At 39.4% G+C, this 18,911-nt stretch overlaps 1 protein-coding gene across 22 annotated transcripts in view; it reads right to left on the bottom strand.

Moving 5' to 3' along the window:
• Window positions 1–3,034, bottom strand: part of POSTN (periostin) — a 37,138-nt gene extending 34,104 nt beyond the window's left edge. For 3 of the 22 annotated variants that reach the window (XM_087757890.1, XM_087757891.1, XM_087757892.1), the window contains exons 1-2: window positions 2,732–3,034; window positions 1,136–1,234 (exon numbers count right to left, since the gene is read on the bottom strand). In XM_087757890.1, the coding sequence (XP_087614016.1) occupies window positions 1,136–1,234; window positions 2,732–2,853 (221 nt within the window). In that variant the 5' untranslated portion in view covers window positions 2,854–3,034. The remainder of the gene's footprint in view (window positions 1–1,135; window positions 1,235–2,731) is intronic. The other 19 variants (XM_087757896.1, XM_087757893.1, XM_087757902.1 and 16 more) reach the window with 13 other exon arrangements.
• Between the last annotated feature and the right edge of the window lie 15,877 nt (window positions 3,035–18,911).

Here is an 18,911-nt window from a genome sequence, read left to right as displayed (position 1 = left end):
GGAAAGTTTTAAATACAAATCTTTCTTTAAATGGAGTTAAGTTCCTCAGACATATAATTTGCACCGTGTATCAATATAAAGTAACATCTTTATGTCTTAGGGCATGCAGTCTCTCAGCAAGTATTCAAGTTGTGTATTTAAATATTACTTGGGCATTTGGAAGGGTTTTATAGGCTTTCACTAAGAGATTCTTAATACCCTAAGACAGTTGCAATTGAAGACTGGACTCCCTGTTCACTCAAGCCTTTCTGAAAATGTCACCCAAGACCTATTTGGACCTTGTAAGAGAATACTGGAAAAATAAAAATAAAGATTCCCTGTGACAGTGACAACTGCGGAGAAATTTATCCAAGTAATTGCATAACAGCAAGATAAAATGTGGTACATGAGAAGAACATTAGTTTATTGCATTGGATAAACAGTCAGTCTTTTAAATTACTTAATTCTAAGTGAGAAAAGTGGGGCAGATCAAGTTCAGGACTGAGGGGTTTTTATGTGTTCACACTCTGAAGCTGGTTTATGGCTGACAAAGCAGTAGTGACTTTGACACTTTGTCACAGAGAAGTCAATGACTTGTGTTCCGAGAAGTGATAATTGAAATATACACACAGGTTCTAAAAGAATGGCAAACTCACCCAGATTTAATCTGTATCCACAACCATATTTTGATTTTTTTCTTCTTTGTGGACAGGTGTGGTCTGAGCACACATCTCTGCTGGGTAGTGTTGAGTTCTTTTCACAAATGGCCTATTAGGTCCCTCTGTGGCTTTGGGTAGGTCACTTAACCTCATATCTTTTTTTGTTTAAAATAGAGCTATGAATACTTAAAGAAGCATTGCTGAAACTAATATTTTGAAGCCTCTTAAACTTAAAAAACCTATATACTATGATATCATTTTCAGGCTTTCCACTCCTTTTGTGATTGTTTTTGGCAACAATTATTGGATCAGTTATCCAGGTGGTTTTAGAAGCAGCTAAAGAGAAGATGTAACCCTGTAAAATTACGAACTGAATTCTTCCTGTGTCTGCATTTGAAACAAACAGTTAGAAACCTCTCATTTTCTCAGAGGCAAACTAATTGCACATTATATTATCTCAATGAATGGGGAATAGTTTTGAAACAGAGCATACTTACGCTTTCTTTCCACAGATGGCTCCCTGGTACCAGTTTCTGCAGGTGCTGAAGTATTTCTTTTTTGTTCCCATAACTTGCTGAAGGGCACAGACATTCGGGCTATGGGTGGGAGTGAGAAACATTTTGGAAAGAAGTTTCTGTACATCTTTGGAAAAGTTTTATATAAAATAGTGGCAAATACCATTTCTGTTGAGCAAGAGCAAAAAATGAACATCTGGATTCAGTTCCCAGGGCAGGTGTGTTTTCAAGCAACCACAGTGCATGGTCCCAAGGACTGCCCAGCTGGGTTCCTTGGCAAGCCCACCCTCCTGGCAGGGACAGAAGATTCCCCTCCATTCTGGTTTGACCCACTGTCTCTGATGGGCAGTGATCACCAGCTGTGCCTACTCAAGTCTCAATATGCTTTACATTTCTCCCTTCCCCCTGCAAAAAGTGAATTAATTACCAGCCACCAGGGACCAAGCTGTGAATACCATTAGGCTCTTTTCATTAAAGTTTTTGTCTTGTACACATCTGTGCAGCTGAAGGTCATGCGGAAATGGGGAAGAAAAGTGCCTTGTTCTTTATGTAGAAGGAAACCTTCTCTTCTGTAAATCAATCAGCTATTTTGATTACCAACCATTTGGAGTACCGCAGGCACCTAAGTAAACATTCTGGGAATTACTGGGGACCAAAGGGTAAATTGGCATGTAAATAAAAGGAGTCACAGATTTTAAATGAGGAATACTTTTTCCTTAGCATGGTAATGTACAGAAGAGGAATTTCTTAAGGGAAAATTCCATGGAACAAATGCATTTTGTCAAAAAAAATTCATCAGCTCAAAAGTTAGAACATATATTTCACATCAGTGGGAAACCAGTGAACTTTTTATTTGAAAAGCTCAGTGTGTGTGTGTGTAGCAGGCAGAAGGAATTCCACAAAGGAAGATAGGATGGTAAACAATTCTTATTCACAGAACGTTTTTTACTTAAGAAGACTGAAGGAAAATATGTTTAGACACATGTGTCTCCCTGACACCAGCTGTTCAAATTATTTCCATGTCTCTGAGCAGCCTGGCTTGTAAGCATTGTCTTTTGGGTACCCTGCCGAGCAGCTTGCCGCATTGCTCTAGTGGGAACAGAAGTTTTACAAAGGGCTCCCAGTATATAGTCCCATGTTAGAAAGCATTTAAATAGAGTTCGTGATTTTCATTAGGATGGCATAAAGAGAGCAAATACTGTGCGATAGATGTCAACTCTATTTAAACATTTGAAAATATATATTAAACATATCTGACATCCCATTACATTAATTGTGAACTGTAATTAACTTCAGTGATTCTAAAATGCATGTGTTTTATTCATTGAGAAGTGGTGTTTTTAGATTTTTCCACATTTCATGAAGTTTAACAGTATTCCGTCTCCTTTTGAAACTCCTCAGAAAGCTTTTTATTTAGGAACAATTCTTATAAAATTAATTGAGAAAGAAAGAAAGTTCCACTTGAATGATAGTAAGAATTTATAGTGAAATATCACATTTAATATAATGTGAGAAGAAAGGGGAGAATAAAGATTAACAAGCACCCTTTTAAAATAGAAATAAAATCCAGTTACTTACCCTTGGTCGCGTGCCCTTATTCGACTATGAGTTAAAATCTTGTCATAGTGAGCAGAAGCAGCTGCTTGTTCAAAAGCAGACAACAAAAAAGTGGAAAACGTGAATAAGAAAAAGATCTTCATCTTTAGTCCTCTGTTGCTTCTGGCAAGCCTAGAAGAGAAAACTGGCAAAGGGTCTGGAGAGCTGACAATTTATATACTTGTTGGAAGGTGGTGGGAGGGAACCACAGGATCAACCTGAAACTTCGTACCACCCTCCTTAGAACAGCAGCATTTGCTGCCAACTTCAGTAACCTAAATTAGTGCCATACATTAACCATATAAACCGTTTTTTTTTAATCCCTGATTGACTAATTTCTTCCTTATTACAGAAGGCTTAGCATTTTATTCTGCTGACACAACAGCAGAGAAAGTTTGAAAAGTTTAGACTTTGACTTATGATTCAGTATTTATAGCACTGAAGCATCCAGAGGTGATGATCATTGTGTGTGGTTTTGTTCAAACCCAGAGGAAGATGTTGTCTGTTCCCATACGAACTGCACTGCTTTCCTTTGTTTTCTATGTCCTCACAGTTATCAGCTATGAGCTGTTTAACTAGTGAAGCTGACGAAAGTTCCAAACAATATTGTTGTCAATAACCTGGAATAACATTTTTTTCTTGAGAAAAAAAAGCTCTATTAACACACATTCTGATTATGAAGTGGTTATACAATCAAATGCATAATTAGCTTAAATATTAATTTTAATTCCAATAATAACAGTTGCTATTACATAATGCTTTTATTCGGAGCTTTATGTAATCACATAAAAATCACTGACTATCTGAAAATTTGTATATATACCTTTCTATACTTATTAGTCGGTCCTTGGGAGCCTCTTGTGAAGTAAATGGAAAATATAATTCCAAGCTGTAAATGAGGGAACTGAGGCAGAAGGGTGAAGCGACAGGCCGAAACCTCTATTGAAGTGACAGTCTTAAGGCTCCAGGGACAGCTGGTGTTTGGACTGCAATCCAGGAGTTTGCAATTTTCATGTCAAGGAAAAATTCTGCCAAATATATATATATATATAGAAGTGTTTGCATATGAATACAATTTCAAGGTATAGTCTGTAGCTCATTTCAGATCTTTGTGAAAGTAAGGTGAGTTCTAATGGCACTACTTTGCTGTAATTTCTTCCTCCAAACCAGAGAGAGTAGTGAGGTGAATAACTGGAAATGGATGCAGTATTGGACTGACACACCTGGGACCAACCTCTCATTATAGAACAGACACAAACGGTGCAAGGAGCAGCAAGCAGAAACAATGATTATTTCCTATATACCGTCATAGGTAAAGGTTATAACTAGGTGTAGGTATATAAACATTTTATGATTAAGGTCATGTCTTACATAACCATAGCACTTCATGGTTTCTAAGGTTAAGAGCAGGGACATTTGGTTAAATGGTAGGTGGATTTCTTTTCTACTGCGACCTGTACTCATCCTACCTGCAAATGATTCGAGATAGCTCGTGGAAGTATTAGCATCTCTAGACTCACTGTGTGTGAACTCAGTAAAACTCCATGTCTGAAACCACCACTGTCAGATCAGCTCATAGAGGTGACAGGTCAACTCTGTGATATAATATTACAAGTTTTAGGAGAAAGTCACTGCTGTGCTCCTTCTATTCCTTTCAGAGCTTTTTATGTCCTTCTGGTCTTTGCAGGGAGAAATACACCTCTCTAGAGTGAGAAGTATCACCTCCTAAATGTCTAGCTATGACATTTCAAGCTGCTGATTGGCCTCAGTTGGTTACCCTTTGCAGTGCTCAATCTACAGATGAAAAAATTAGAGGATACTCTGTTAAAGTAACTTGACAAACTTCAGAAAGTCCCAGAACTGTCCCAGTAACCTGCCTTCTCAGGAGTGCCTCCCTCCTGAGTCTCTCAATTCTTGGCATAACTCATGTTCTTCTCTTTCACACTTACCAGTAGCATTAAAAAATGAGTAGAAATTAATGCTGCTGAGTGCACTGGGCTCCTGTTGTTTACAGAGCTATCCACCACAGTAAAAGAAAGAGCAATCTGAGCAGGGCAAGTACTTTTATTTCCAGATTTTTCCAGCTTTCTGATTAGTGACCCAACCTCAAATTGCAGAGAGCCCCCTTTGTTCTCTGCATAGAGTACAGTAGGCTATAATTCTTAAACTGGTAGTTATTATTAATAATACCTTACTCTTCTCTGTTTCCACTTGTCTTTGATTGTGATAGGAGCTGGGCATAATGGGAATAAATAGTGATGCTAAGACCATTCATCTTCCCACTTCCATACATTAATGTTATAAAACTCCCCTTTCCACTTCAGAGGTATAGAAGAAAAGATCTGAAGGATTGTTATATGTCAAACTTAATATCAAACATGGTGGCAGGGGTAATAGGGCAGCACAGAAACTGGTGATGAAGAAATATGCAAATAGACATTCATATTAATTAACCAAATTAAAGGATAATCAACATTAAACCTTATAGCAGCCCTGGTGACATCATTGTATTTAGTGAGGCAAATGTTAGTAAAAAATAGTCAATGCAGACATAAAGTTCACTGAAATAAAACAGCATGAGAAAAAACATAATGATCATAAGCTTGACTTTCTGAAAAATCTCTAAATCATGAATGAGTTGTTCTGGTGAGTGGTGTGAAAATCCACAGATCCTAAAATGGATAAAGGACATCTTTAACTGGAAATTACTTTTTTGAAAATCATCAACCCAATGGAAACTGCACAAATTTATAATTTAAAAACTTCCAGTAAAAACAAACAAAACCAAAAAACAAACAAACAAACAAACAAAAACCAGCAAAAACCATCAAGAAGAAAAAACAGTCAAACTACATGAATCCTGTTCCTCATTTATGTTTATGTTAGGCCAGATATAAAAACAAATAATGAAGCCAGGCTGTGTTTTGCCTGTGATATAATGGCGTGCTGAACAGCACACCAGAGTAATAATTTTCTAATGATTACAGTATTTATTTTAATTTGTTCTTTATTTAGCAAGGTGGCTACCCCACCAAGTAGCCACCTTAGGTTTTTTCTTCCTTTGGCTAAATACTTTGTGCAATATTATATTTCCTAAGGGATGTGATGTTGAAATTCTAATTATAAATTCTGAAAATCTAATTATAAAATGCATTAAAGCATCTTATGGATATGAATTATTATTGTAGTAAAAGGACTTTTTATTATCAACAGCAGAAGAAGCATATCCAAAGAAATACCTGGAACAAGTATAGAACAAGTGCTGATTTTTGTCTTCCACGAAATGTGAATAGTGTCAAGAAGAAAAGTCTAAGGTATCTGCTATTCTGAATTGTTTCTTGTATTTCTCTAGAGACCTCTAGTGGAGAAAACTCTATAAAAGTAGTTTTCTCAAAGCTGTGTTAAGTGTTTACACTAAGAATTTATTGTATGATAAAGCAATTTGTTTTATTATTCCTTAAAAAGATTAGTTTAATTATATGATGCAAAAATCCTTGCATTCAAATATTTAGGGGGTTGAATGAGTGCCTTTACATCAAATTGAAGTAACAGAAGCATCTCATCTACCTATTAGTCACTTGTGGCTAATTCTACAGATGATGTGCAGATTTAGCAAATAAGAATGGAAGGAAATTAAAGGTTTTTCAAATACTGTCTTCCCAGTTAAAACCTGCAGATGTTTCAGATCATTTACAATGTGGGTCATGTGCTATACATATTCTGCTTCTTTATTTTATAACTACTTTATATCTTTACTTTTTATTGTGTGAGTGTGTGCGTGCTCAGTGGAAAGAGCAAATAGGCCAAAAAAAAAATTAAATGAAAAGAAAGGCTCCCTCTATCCTGCAGTTGTTGCTTGAATCATAGAATCATAGAATGGCTTGGGCTGGAAGGAACCTTAAAGATCATCTAACTCCAGCCCCGCTGCCATGGGCAGGGACGCCACCCATTAGACCAGGTTGCTCACAGCCCTGTCGAACCTGGCCTTGAACACTGCCAGGGACGGGGCTTTCACAACCTTTCTGGGCAACCTCTTCCAGTGCCTCACCACCCTCTGAGTAAAGAATTTTTTCCTAACATCTAATCTAAATTTCCCCTCTTTCATTTTGAAACTGTTCCCCCTTGTCCTATTGCTATCTACCCTTAAAAAGAGTCTCTCCCCCTCTTTTATATAAGCCCCCTTTAAGTATTGGAAGGCCACTATAAGGTCTCCCCAGAGCCTTCTCTTCTCCAGGCTGAACAACCCCAACTCTCTCAGCCTGTCTTCATAGCAGAGGTGTTCCAGTCCTCTGATCATCTTAGTGGCCCTCCTCTGGACCTGTTCTAAAAGGTCCACATCTTTCTTATGTTGAGGGCTCCAGAGCTGGATGCAGTACTCCAGGTGGGGTCTCATGAGGGCAGAGTAGAGGGGGAGAATCACCTCCCTTGACCTGCTGGCCATGCCTCTTCTGATGCAGCCCAGGATACAGTTGGCTTTCTGGGCTGTGAGTGCACATTGCCAGCTCATGTCCAGCTTTTCGTCCACCAGGACCCCCAAATCCTTCTCCTCAGGGCTATTCTCAATGAGTTCTTCCCCCAGTCTGTACTCATACCTGGGATTGCCTCGACCCAGGTACAGGACTTTACACTTGGCCTTGTTGCACCTCATTCGGTTCATGTGGGCCTGCTTCTCCAGCTTGTCCAGGTCCCCCTGGATGGCATCCCATCCTTCAGGGGTGTCAACCGCCCCACTCAACTTCATGTCATCCGCAAACTTGGTGAGGGTGCACTCTATCCCACTGTTTATGTCATTGATAAAGATATTGAAAAGCACTGGTCCCAAGACAGAGCCCCGAGGGATACCACTCGTCACTGGTCTCCACCTGGACATAGAGCCATTGACCGCAACTCTGTGGATGCGACCATCCAGCTAATTTCTTATCCATTCAGTAGTCCACCCTTCAAATCCATATCTCAATTTAGAAATAAGGATGTCGTGTGGGACTCTGTCAAAGACTTTACAGAAGTCTAGGTAGATGACATCAATCGGTCTTCCCTTGTTGACTGTTGCAGTGACTCCATCATAGAAGGCCACCAGATTGGTCAGGCATGATTTGCCCTTAGTGAATCCATGCTGGCTTACTCGGATCACATCCTTGTCTTGCATGTTCCTTAACATTGCTTCCATGAGGATCCGTTCCATGATCTTCCCAGGTGCAGAAGTGATGCTCTGTAATTACCCAGGTCCTCCTTCCTAGCCCTAAATCCTTAGGTTTCCTTGGAAACCTTGATTCAGCAAGTTTGGGATTTTTGTTATTAACTTTACTTAGATCAGCAGTTTGCATCTGGAGTAACCTACAGTGTCTCTTCTTAAAAACTAGTTTGTTTTTAGGAATGCCATTGATATGTACTAGAAGAACCCAAGCAATCCATTGTCCATTTGGACAAACTAAGACGCTGACAGTAACATGTGTATAAGAAATCACTAGATTTTTGTAAGTGCAAGGTGATACACCTTTTAGAAGTAAAGGGTTTAGTTGTAAAAGAGATCTGCGCCAGTTGCAGCTGGGGTACATGGCTTCTCTGCATATCTGCCTTACAGGAGTGGTGTAAGGGAGCTGTAGCCAAGGGAAAAAAATTATTTAACACCTGGTGGTTTACTGCAGCACCACTTAGGAACCCCATCAGAAAAGCTTGAAAAAGCATGAAAAAGCTTTGTAAAAATGCTTCTGTTTCCTTGAGAGTATCTAGCAGAGAACCACTGGGGATAAAGATGTACAGCATAATCAGTTTAATTCAGCAAGAATTTGTACATTCTGGAGATTTAGATCAGACTTTTTTTTTTTTAAAAAAAAAGTGCAGCGCACGGTAAGCCTGGCTATCAACACAAACTGCCAAGGGAAGCAAGTTCCCCTGGTGTAGTGAAGGACCCAGCAATGCTTAGACCAGATGCAGCCTGGTTTCCACACAAACTCGTATAATTTGGGGGTTTTAAATATCAAATAGAGGGAAGAGGGCTTGATGTTTACATGGATACACAGAAATCGAGAGCTATAAAGTAAATACCTAATAATATAATAATAATAGTGATAGTGATAATAATAACAATAATAACAACAATAACAATAACAATAGCAATAACGATAGCGATATCTTAAGGAGAAGTTTGTAAAGGAATAAAATCAAGCTTGGTTTGTCTGAAAGCAAGATCGAAAATGTTGTGTGTTTCTAAGGGGATGGATTATAAACAAAACATTCATTGCAGGATTTCTGACATAACTCCCTGGCAAAACTTTGCTGCTATCAGTTATGTCTTTCCTTTCCATACCTATTTTAGTGAAGAAGAATCCGTATACAACTATGACCACAAATGAGAAATAGAAATAAACTTCAAGGAAGAAACTAGAAAAGACTTGATGGTGGGTCCTCTGAAGAGGATGATAATGAGTGCATGGGTTGATAGTCACAGTCAATCTTGTTGGGAAATTAAAATAAAATAGTCCAAGAAGGCTCCTAATTTTTTCCTCCACTATGACCAGTACTTAGATGCTAATAAACCCTCTTAAGTTACCTGCTTCTTTTCTGTCACATCAGGGTTTTACTTTGAGGTATCCTCAAGTATATTCCACTTCTGAAAGTATATTCCACTTCTGAAACATCATGACACTGCTCAACTGATGATTTTTTGATGTGATTGCTTTTCAAATCAGGGTTCATATCACCTAACTTTAGCTATCTTAAAGTCAAAGCTAGTTATCTTGGCTCTCCTTTTATCCCAGATGGAGAGAGGGCAATTCAGATTTTAGGTGCAGATGATTTGCGTTCTGTAAGTGCCTCTCTCCTTTACCAGCAGAGCAGGTGAGGTGACTAGTTTGAACTGACTCCTAACATTTAGACAGCCTAATGTCACGTGAGAAGAATCCCACCCTTTGGATCCTTTCTTGGGTGGTTGTTTTTCTTGGAATAGACGCTTAGAAATATACTATGTTGAATAAGATTACTTTACAATACCATATGTTTTCTGGTGATCAGCTGGGTTATTACTTTTTTCCTCTGCTATTTCCCAGCCTAATGACTAGCCCCACAGGGCCTCCTGCTGGTATTCTGCCTAAATTTTCACTTTTATTAAGGGCGTACTATTAAGCATAGCTACACCACACCTGCAAGAGCTAATTAATTTTCCTCCTACTGTTGGGTTAATTTATTCAAATGCTTTTAGATTCTTCTCATAAATCTCATTAGGTTTCTCATTGCCAAGCTACACAATTTGAATCTTCTAATGTTGCCCCATTACCCAATTCTTCTTATCATTACGCTGCTCTTGTCTGAACCTAGCCTCCCTTGTCAAAAATCTCTCAGCCAACAAGATATAAAAAAGTGAAAACAAATCTCAACATGATTGTATTATGGTTCAAAAGAAGCCAGTACTAATTCTGGATTCATTTCTCTCTGGTCATTTACTGCAGGACTTAGACAAAGGACTCATCTCCTAAATATCAATTATTTTTGTTTTAAAATTTAAATTTCATTTGGGACACCTCTGCAAATGGTTTTTCTCCTCATATTTCCACTGTTTTTCACTAAGCTTATTCTATACATTAATCTGCCTTCACAAGCTTAATCAACATATTAAGATGTTTAGCGAAGTAATTTTGTATTATTCTTCCCCATCACATCCCTCAATGAATGGATGACATACCATGTATATGTATATGGGGATTAAATCAGAGAAAGCATTGCTAGATAGAGAAACACAAAGACAGCTCTAAGCCATTTCAATATGGGAGACAAGGAAAGGAGAAGACTCAAAGTTGTCATTATTGTGACTCAGAGCTGGAGATACCAATCAATACTTTGGCTCCTGCAATATGTAAAGAAACACCCATCCTTGGATATCCTTGGAAGCTATAGGTGTCTAATTTTTAGACAAACAACAAAAGGTGTAAAGTCAATCTGACCCCTTAGAAATTGTTATTTTATAGCCATATTCTGATGGAAGAAGAGATATTGCTAAATTTTAAAATATCATGGTACATACTACCATTTTTGTTTATTACAAAATTATTCTATAATTTCTATGCATAATGATTAAATTTAAAATGTAATGTTCCTAGATGTGATTCTAAACCAAGATTATTAGTATCTAATATGCCATTTTTTTTTTCCTTTAGGAAAGCATATTTAATGTTCATTTACAAACCCAGGGAAGGATTATTTCTAATAAATCTCTCACAAGCTTTTTGTAGCACGGACTGAGCCTTCTTATGTATTTTGGGAAAAATCTACAGCCCCAAACATCAAAATATTCTGCTTTTCCTATGTTAAAGTGACTCTGGACATCCCAACATATGAATTGCTATTTACTGACAAAGTTATGTGCATATGGAAATATTTTATAAAAAAAAAATGACAGTTCAGCATAAGTTATATGGTCTTATTCCTCAGTCTTGATCTGCATGTTCAACTCAGTTACCCTGAAAAATAAAATAAGCATTAGGCAAACTCCTCAGGAAATGGGCATGTTGATTCCTCATGCAACAGCAGGTGATGCTGTTGCTACAGGCAAACAGCTCTCGTCTTCCTTAGAGAATGAGCACATAATCTGATAATGCAGCCTGAGATAAGATCCACAATATTACCGAGTTCTTGTGCTTATACAGCACATGGTAAGCATCAGTGCAACACTGAGATAAGAGCTGAGTGAACCAATCAATAGGAGTTAATAAGCTATTCTGGCAACAGTGGAATGTAGTACATTGTACCGAGGAAGCAGCAAAAGCCGATATCAAGGGTGCTTGTGCTGTTGCCCACAAATATTTCAAGGTTGCCCTGGCATTAGACGTTATGATGGTGAACTACACTGTCTGCCCACAATCTCTATTATTTACTGCTTAAAGGAAAGAAACAGGTAAACAAACAAATAAAAAAATCCTACGATAAATCAGCCAGTACCATCCAGATCATTTATTTAGTTAACATGCCTCCTTGCAAATAATTTTTTTTGGTTGAGGTTGAAATGACAGCAAATTGTCAGTAATATGCATCCTAAATGGCCCAATTAAATGCTTATTTACTCTGCTGGAAAGCTTTTACAGATTTCAAAGGTCATTTAATCTACTCTAGCGCAGGTAAAAGTTACCATGCTTTTACGTAATCAAAAGGTCATTTATTGTAGTGTCTGCATTGTCAGGAGCACTAAGGAGGGGTGTCGAAGATATATATTACAAAAATGGTAACTGTTTCATCTGTTTTGAATTTTCTGATGATTACTGTCAACTTAAGGTAAAATCCTAAGCTGCTTGTTATTTATAGACTTTACAGTCCTGACTACTAGTAGTCCTTCCTGTTACAGCCTGGCTTTGTGACCTAGAATATAGTAAGAAAGATACTGGTATTTATGTGGGGGGATGGCGTGTGGTCACTGAGAAAGCTTTGCATAAGAAATCAAGAACAGAATGGGAATAATCAGCATTTAAGATGAAATAGATCTTTTAAGTTAGGCCTTTGATCACATCAAGAAGACTATAATAATAAAAGAACTGGTATTGCTTTGCGCTGATTGTAATTTAGAGGCACTTAGGAGTGGCTCCAAATGAAATAAAAAGTTTCAGCTTTTATAAGGTGGTGATGTTAAACACAGGGAAAAGTGGCTTTCTGGAAGATGTGAAAATAAGGATTACCAAAACTGAGGTGCAGTGAAACTTAAACCTTTAACTTGCTCAAGTTGAACTGCTGGTCATGAAATGTATGGAATGGAAATGGATTTGACGTTAAAATGCAGTTTTATTAATGATTTTTTTCTCAAGTTTCAAGTGCACATGCCATAGCAAAATAAATTTAGTCTTATTGCTCAGTAAAGGATGTAGTGTCAACTGACAGTGGGAAAAGAGAAGTGGTCTAGGTATCTAGATGCATTTTTTTGAGAATTATCTGTCAGATTCTCAAAAATTTCAGGAAATAGAACTGTTAATATTGTTAGCAAGATCTAAAAGTACTTCCAGTTCAGATTATTTTTTGAACTGGAAGCAATGTGGCTTGGTTTCAGAAGTCATTGCATAAACTGAATGCAAGATTGATCACTGATAAGGGAGTGATAAATACCAAAAATAGATTAAAATATTTTTCAGTGAAGAACATATCTCAAAACTAATGAAAATTAATATAATTCTATTTACAAGTTGATGATAAAACACAGATTAAACTCTTGAGTTTTAAGAGTTACTGGATATCCACAGCTTCCACTGAAACTGAGCAGGGAGGGATTGGACCCTGGATTCCCACATGGTGTGAAATATCAGGCATCTCTCTTTGTCTGACATTCAAGTTTGTGTTCACTGCCCAGAGCTGAAATTAAATTCAGGGAACTACTACCAGACATGACAAGATACATTGCGTTCCTTCTTCCCATTTACATTCCTGTCTATCCTGTTGGGGTTCTATAATTTCTGAATACAAGGCAATTGTCTGGTATCCCTTCCCTAAAACCAGCTATAGCACGTGGCACAAATTTTAGGGATTTCTCAGTATGTTTTTAAGCTACTGTATTGTAAGTGTAGAATAAAAAACCAGTATGGGTTCTGAATCAGGGTTTCTTCTTATAAACATTCATTCCAAAAAGTAGGTAGTTTGTCTGAGCCTTGGAGAAGCTTAGGATGTGTAAGCTTTTCTAGGAAACAAACTACCTCTTCCAGGAACGGAAGTATTTAGGTTTTTAAATTTTAAAAATTATGGGTTCACCCAGTAAGCCCAATAAATAGTCTTTCTAATAAGAACTCAGCGCAGAAGCATTGTCTCATACCAGTGAGACCCTTCACTGGGTTTACATTTGTGCACAAAACAAAGAACAGTGAAAAAGACATAAAAAATCTATTTTCAGTCTCTCTCTGAGGCCAGACTGTAGTTCTCCTATACAATGTGATAACGTGGGTCAAAACATAAATACCTTTTTGACAAAAGTCATGAGACTGTCTTCACCATGAATATCTTAAAATACACAAGTTGTCTTCTGAAGAGCTAAGATGGTATGAAAATATGAGTAATGTCACCTTTCTAAAGCAGATCTTGTAAATAAACTTAAAGGAAATCAAACTTCAGCCTTTAACTGGATTCCATATAGATTCAGTAAAATACATTTACAGAAAAAAAGTATTGTTCTGGTAGATGAATGTGAGTTTCAGTTTTAAATTTTAATTCAGCAGGTCATATGAGCACATTTATTGCATTTCAGACTTTTCAAGGCATGCAGAATGTACTATATGTGTCTGGATGCAGTTCAACATTTGCACATCAGTTTTATTTTTGGTCCTTCCTAGAATATGTGACTTTTCATAGGAGGTGACATCTACTGTAGCTTTTATTATTAAACTGAAATTTTGTTCAGTTTAAACATCATGACTTCCAAGGTAAAATTTCACAAACAAAATCATGCAGAATATAATCTACATTGACAAATCAGCAGATTTAATCCTGCAAAGTTAGAGAAAACTGATTTTCTCATTGACGTGGGGAAAGGGTTGAGGAAAAGATTAAGTATATCAGTATTGTATTTTGGAGGGAAAATGAAATCTTTATGTATAATGTCAGGCACACAATTATTATTTCAGTGGTTCAGTGGGTTACCATAGCAATACAACCCAGTGGCTTTTGAAATACTTTATTTAGCTTAATCACTGGGGGGAGGGGTTATCGTATTCAGAATCAAGCTTAATCAAAATAACAGAAACATTTTTTTTTCCCCATAACTACAGCGAACAGCCCATAGCTTCACAAAATATGCTTATTGCTTACTTACAGATCCATCCTTTGAAATCATCCTCACTTGTACTACTTAATGCATGAATATATTGTGAAGGACCAAGAGTAAATCACTTGAGTAGTCACTTTTCATGTTATAAGGACCTTATCTGTGGCTCTGCGTGATTCCTACCTATTTTGTGGTGCTTGTAGAATACTAAAAGTTATAGTTACATGACACAGCTCATTGCTGTGGGTTGGCATTGGCACTGGTTTCAAACAACATCCTCATGAGAGGCAGGTGCAATAGGTAAAGTCAGAGCCTGCCTGATGTACCTTTAAGTGACACAGCTTACTTGTTTAACAGGCAGTATTCATTGCAAGCAAGCATTTCAGTATCAGATAAACCCTTGTTGAAGAACAGTTGAATTAATAGGAACTGAACTGTAATATTGGCTTTTAGGAGTAAAAGTCATGGAAAAAACCAAGCATCCATATCCATAGAAGATCAGATGTGTGGCAAATTAAAAATCAGATTCTTGAAAGTTCATGGAAAGATATAAAATTACTGGATTGTTATGCTGATGACGACAATTTCTGTTTGATTCTTCTGGCTCCGGAAAAGAAAGTTTTATAATTTCTCATATCACCTAAAATAATAAAGTGTAAGGCCAAACACTGTACTATATATCTTGGATGCCAGAAATATCTTCCTTGGAGATAAGTATTGCAAAAGGATGCATTTTTTGTGTGAGGGAGAGCTTTTCCTTTTCAATCATGCATAAAAGTTTATACCAGATTGTTGGAGTGAATGGGTAAATTTATACATTTTGCAGTACAGATGAAGCCATTCTAGTGCTAAAGAATATACTACAGATGGCATAAATCTGGCTGATCATTAAATACATTTTAACTCCACTGAATATGCTGAATTTTAACAAAATGATAGCTAATAAACTATTAGACACATGGCAATCACCTCTTTAAATAACTAGACTGTGACTTTCTCACTTCAGTGCTGCTGAATGCTGTGGAGCATCGATATCAGAAAATTTATATATTATGTGACTGACGCTGAGGCTATCCAAGCAAATAACCAGTAGCTACAGTTCATATAAAACTCAGACTTTTGATTGATTAGTGTTAATGGCGTGCAAAGGATTAGCTTCCTAGATGCTACCAATACAAATAGAAATAACTTTATGAATTTAGTTATAACTGGTAAGGCACAAAGTAAAAATGAACATAATCTACTGACTTTCAGTGGATACCAGATTTGTAAATCACTGAGTGGCAAACTTTCTAAAAGTTATTTAGCAACTTAGAAGATGCATTCTCACACATGGGAAGAATTCCACCTACAATTCCATCCAACTTTAAATTCTTTTAGAAGTCTGCCCCCAGGGCACCTTTGAAAAGGTGACATATTTCAAAGTCAGCACTAGAGCACGTGATAGTATGCACGACCAAAGTTTCACTTTCAGAGACTGGAAGAGAACTTGTGGAATGTAGGATGGCCCTATATAGGGTCAAATCTTTGTCACAATGATATAGGAAGCCAAGTATACAGTGCAAAAACAGCTCTTCAAAAACAAGACTACTTTAGGAAGAAGTTACCTTAGATTCAATTTCTGCTATTTTGCTTTTTTTTTTTTTTCAATTTGGGGGAAAATATGATCTTGATGAGGACTGAAAAATGTAAGGACCACCTTGACTGAAGAGGTGACAGGTACCATATCTCCCCCCATCCCGGGAAGTGGGACTGGCAATGACTGTGAGAAAACCACAGCCCCTGGATGAAGAACCTCTCACCACACAGACAGGACAGAATAGAGAGTCACTCTGACCTCTGATACCAGCCATAGCCTTCCCCAGCCTTTCTCATGACTCCTGCCCAACATGTGCTGGGATACATTTCTACAATGTCCTCTTCCTCTCCAAACCCACAAAGCCCCCTTCCAGCAGCTCCAGCGCTGCCTATCACCCAGCAAGGGAAGGACAAACAGGGTCCAGGGGTGTGAATCCCTCAAGGACACTTTCCCAGGCCTCAGAGAGGGGCTCAGTGGTTGTGGTGTTTGCTTTTCTTTGTCCTGCATGCATGCTTTGCTGCCAGGCAGGTGTTGACCCTAATATTTATGGGCAGAAAACCCAGAAGGACAGTCTCTGCACCCATGAGAATTGCCTGGTGAGTTTCCCTGCTTTCCTCTGGCACCTCAGTGAAATCCCGTCCCAAGGGCTCTGTGGATGTCGCTTCCTTCTCCAAGCACCTGGTGTTTTCTGTCAGCTCCAGGCAACACCTCAAAATTCCCAAGAGTTCCAGAGAGGTTCCAGCGTAAGAAGGAACTCAGTCCATGGCGCAGACCTGCAGGATGTGACCCAGCAGTGCCCAGATCTATGCACCCTTCCCAAAGGTGTGGAGCAGGCCTCTGGGGCCCTGAACATGTCTCTGATGGGGGCCTGCTGTGCTTTTCCCAGCTCTGCTATGTCTGTGCTGAGAGAGGGGCCACCACTACCTGCTGGGAGAGGTGGTGCAAAGGCAGCTTCCACTTCCCCCATAGCTGTGAAGAGGGATCTGTCTCTCAGTTCTTTGGGCAGTACCGGTAGGGGATGATGGCCCTCATGCAGGGCCTCTTGCGCCTCTGTCCCCCTCCTGTCAGCGCTGGCCAAGTGAAGGAGGAACCTGCTTGCCCTGTCCCACAGTGACACCTCCCAGCAACCTCCCAGAGCCAAAGGTAGGATGTGGAGGGCTCATTTATGCCCCTGGTGCCCCTACTCTGGCTGCTGGAACTGGGCAGGACCCCGCAGACTCAGCAGTATCCTGGAAATTGCTTGTTCTGGGCTCCCAGGGAGCTTGGGATGTATCCCTGGCTCTGGCTTGGAAAATGACTGTCTTTGTCAGGGCTCCTCCCTGCAGGCAAGCTCCCACCTTGGCATGAGTGCCCCAGGCTATTCCTTGAGGCTGATGCCTGGTCCCTTGGGACAGAGGAAGAGCATGGAAAGAGGAACATGTGCACAGTGTTCAGCGAGCAGTCAGCCTCTACACCCTTTGGGAGAGCCTTGTTGAGAACAGCAGAAGGACTCAGCACTTCCTGTCCTTGCCCACCTCTTCCATCCTCCATCACCCCAGGTCACCAGCATGGCCCAGCATAAACACTGCGGGCACACCAGGATGGGGAAGCCTCCTACATTATTTTCCTGGAGCCCGTGGAGTAAAAGCTGTCCTACCACATGATAGTGCTCCCCATCTGTAGGCATGCATGGTGCCATCGAGGTTGCGTCCAGGTACAAGCCCTTTCCTGGGGCATCCCACAGGCATGACAGGTGCCCAGCAGCAGTCCCATGCTGACACCGGTTGTGTCTCTCTTGCAATGACAGGAACTCCACACAGGATTGTTCTGCTCCTGACACTTGAAGCATAAAGATGGGGAGAAATTCCTGCCAGAAATATCTGCCATGGGTATTTCAGCCCCCAGCAGGGTGATTCTCTTCTGCCCTTCCTCTGTCCCCACAAGACATAAGAAAGACACAGGAGTGCTAGACCAGCCCCTGGGTAGGGGGCTCTGACCTTGTGCTCTTGAAAACCTGATAGGAACCTGGCTTGACTCTTCTCCAGAAGGGCTTTATTCACATCTGTGGATTTTGTCCATATCTTCGCTAGTCATGCACAAACTATTGTATAAAACTAATTTGACTGAAAATAAATTACATTTATGGGTTGTCAAGACCTGGGGAAACGGGTGCTCATCAGAAGCAAGGGAGGTAGGAGGAATAAAAGGAAGGGACTAAAAGGGACTTGGCAATCATGATGCATCATCTTACCTGCTGAAAAAATCAACTGGCTTTAGCTAGACAGACAGGCCACCTTACTTAATCCAGAAAAAGAATATGTAAATTATGTGTTCAATAAGTAGCCAAATGCCTTGTCATCTAATTAGTGATGTGCATGAATGCATGAATAAGATTCCCACTGTCCCTACTTACTATCCAATGAAACTACAGCCAAGGGAACAGGCTTGGTGGAATCAGCAGGGAAAGAAGACCCTGTTGAGCACGACTCTAGTTTGGTGCTGTAAAGAGACATAAGAGGTGTAGAACAAGTGGAAGGCCCCACAGTCTCCCCTGTGGCTCTCTCCCCAGGCTCTGTCTCCATCAAAAAGGGGACACCAGGAGGAGAAGAGGATAGTGCCCACTATGCAGGGATGGTCGAGGCCCCAGGAACTCAACTGGCTCAGCAAAAATTGGGGTGATGAGAGTTACTAGCTCCCAGACCTTGGCCAGTCGCTTTTCTCTGAGCTAGGTCAGCCACCCCAGCACCACCAGCCAGGCAGCATCATCCCACAAGTCCCCAGGGACTCATTTTCACAAGAGCTCACTAGGTGGGAGTTTCAAACACTCCAGAAGATTCCCCATGGCAGGGAAATACTGGCCTCTGCTTTGCATGCATCAGGGG

The sequence above is a fragment of the Nipponia nippon genome, unplaced genomic scaffold (genome assembly GCF_047370975.1).
Source record: "Nipponia nippon isolate SJK-2023a ecotype South Korea unplaced genomic scaffold, ASM4737097v1 scaffold_2, whole genome shotgun sequence".
NCBI lineage: Eukaryota > Metazoa > Chordata > Aves > Pelecaniformes > Threskiornithidae > Nipponia > Nipponia nippon.
The sequence above is the reverse complement of the archived record's forward strand: the minus strand, read 5'-3'. Positions and strand labels throughout refer to the sequence as shown.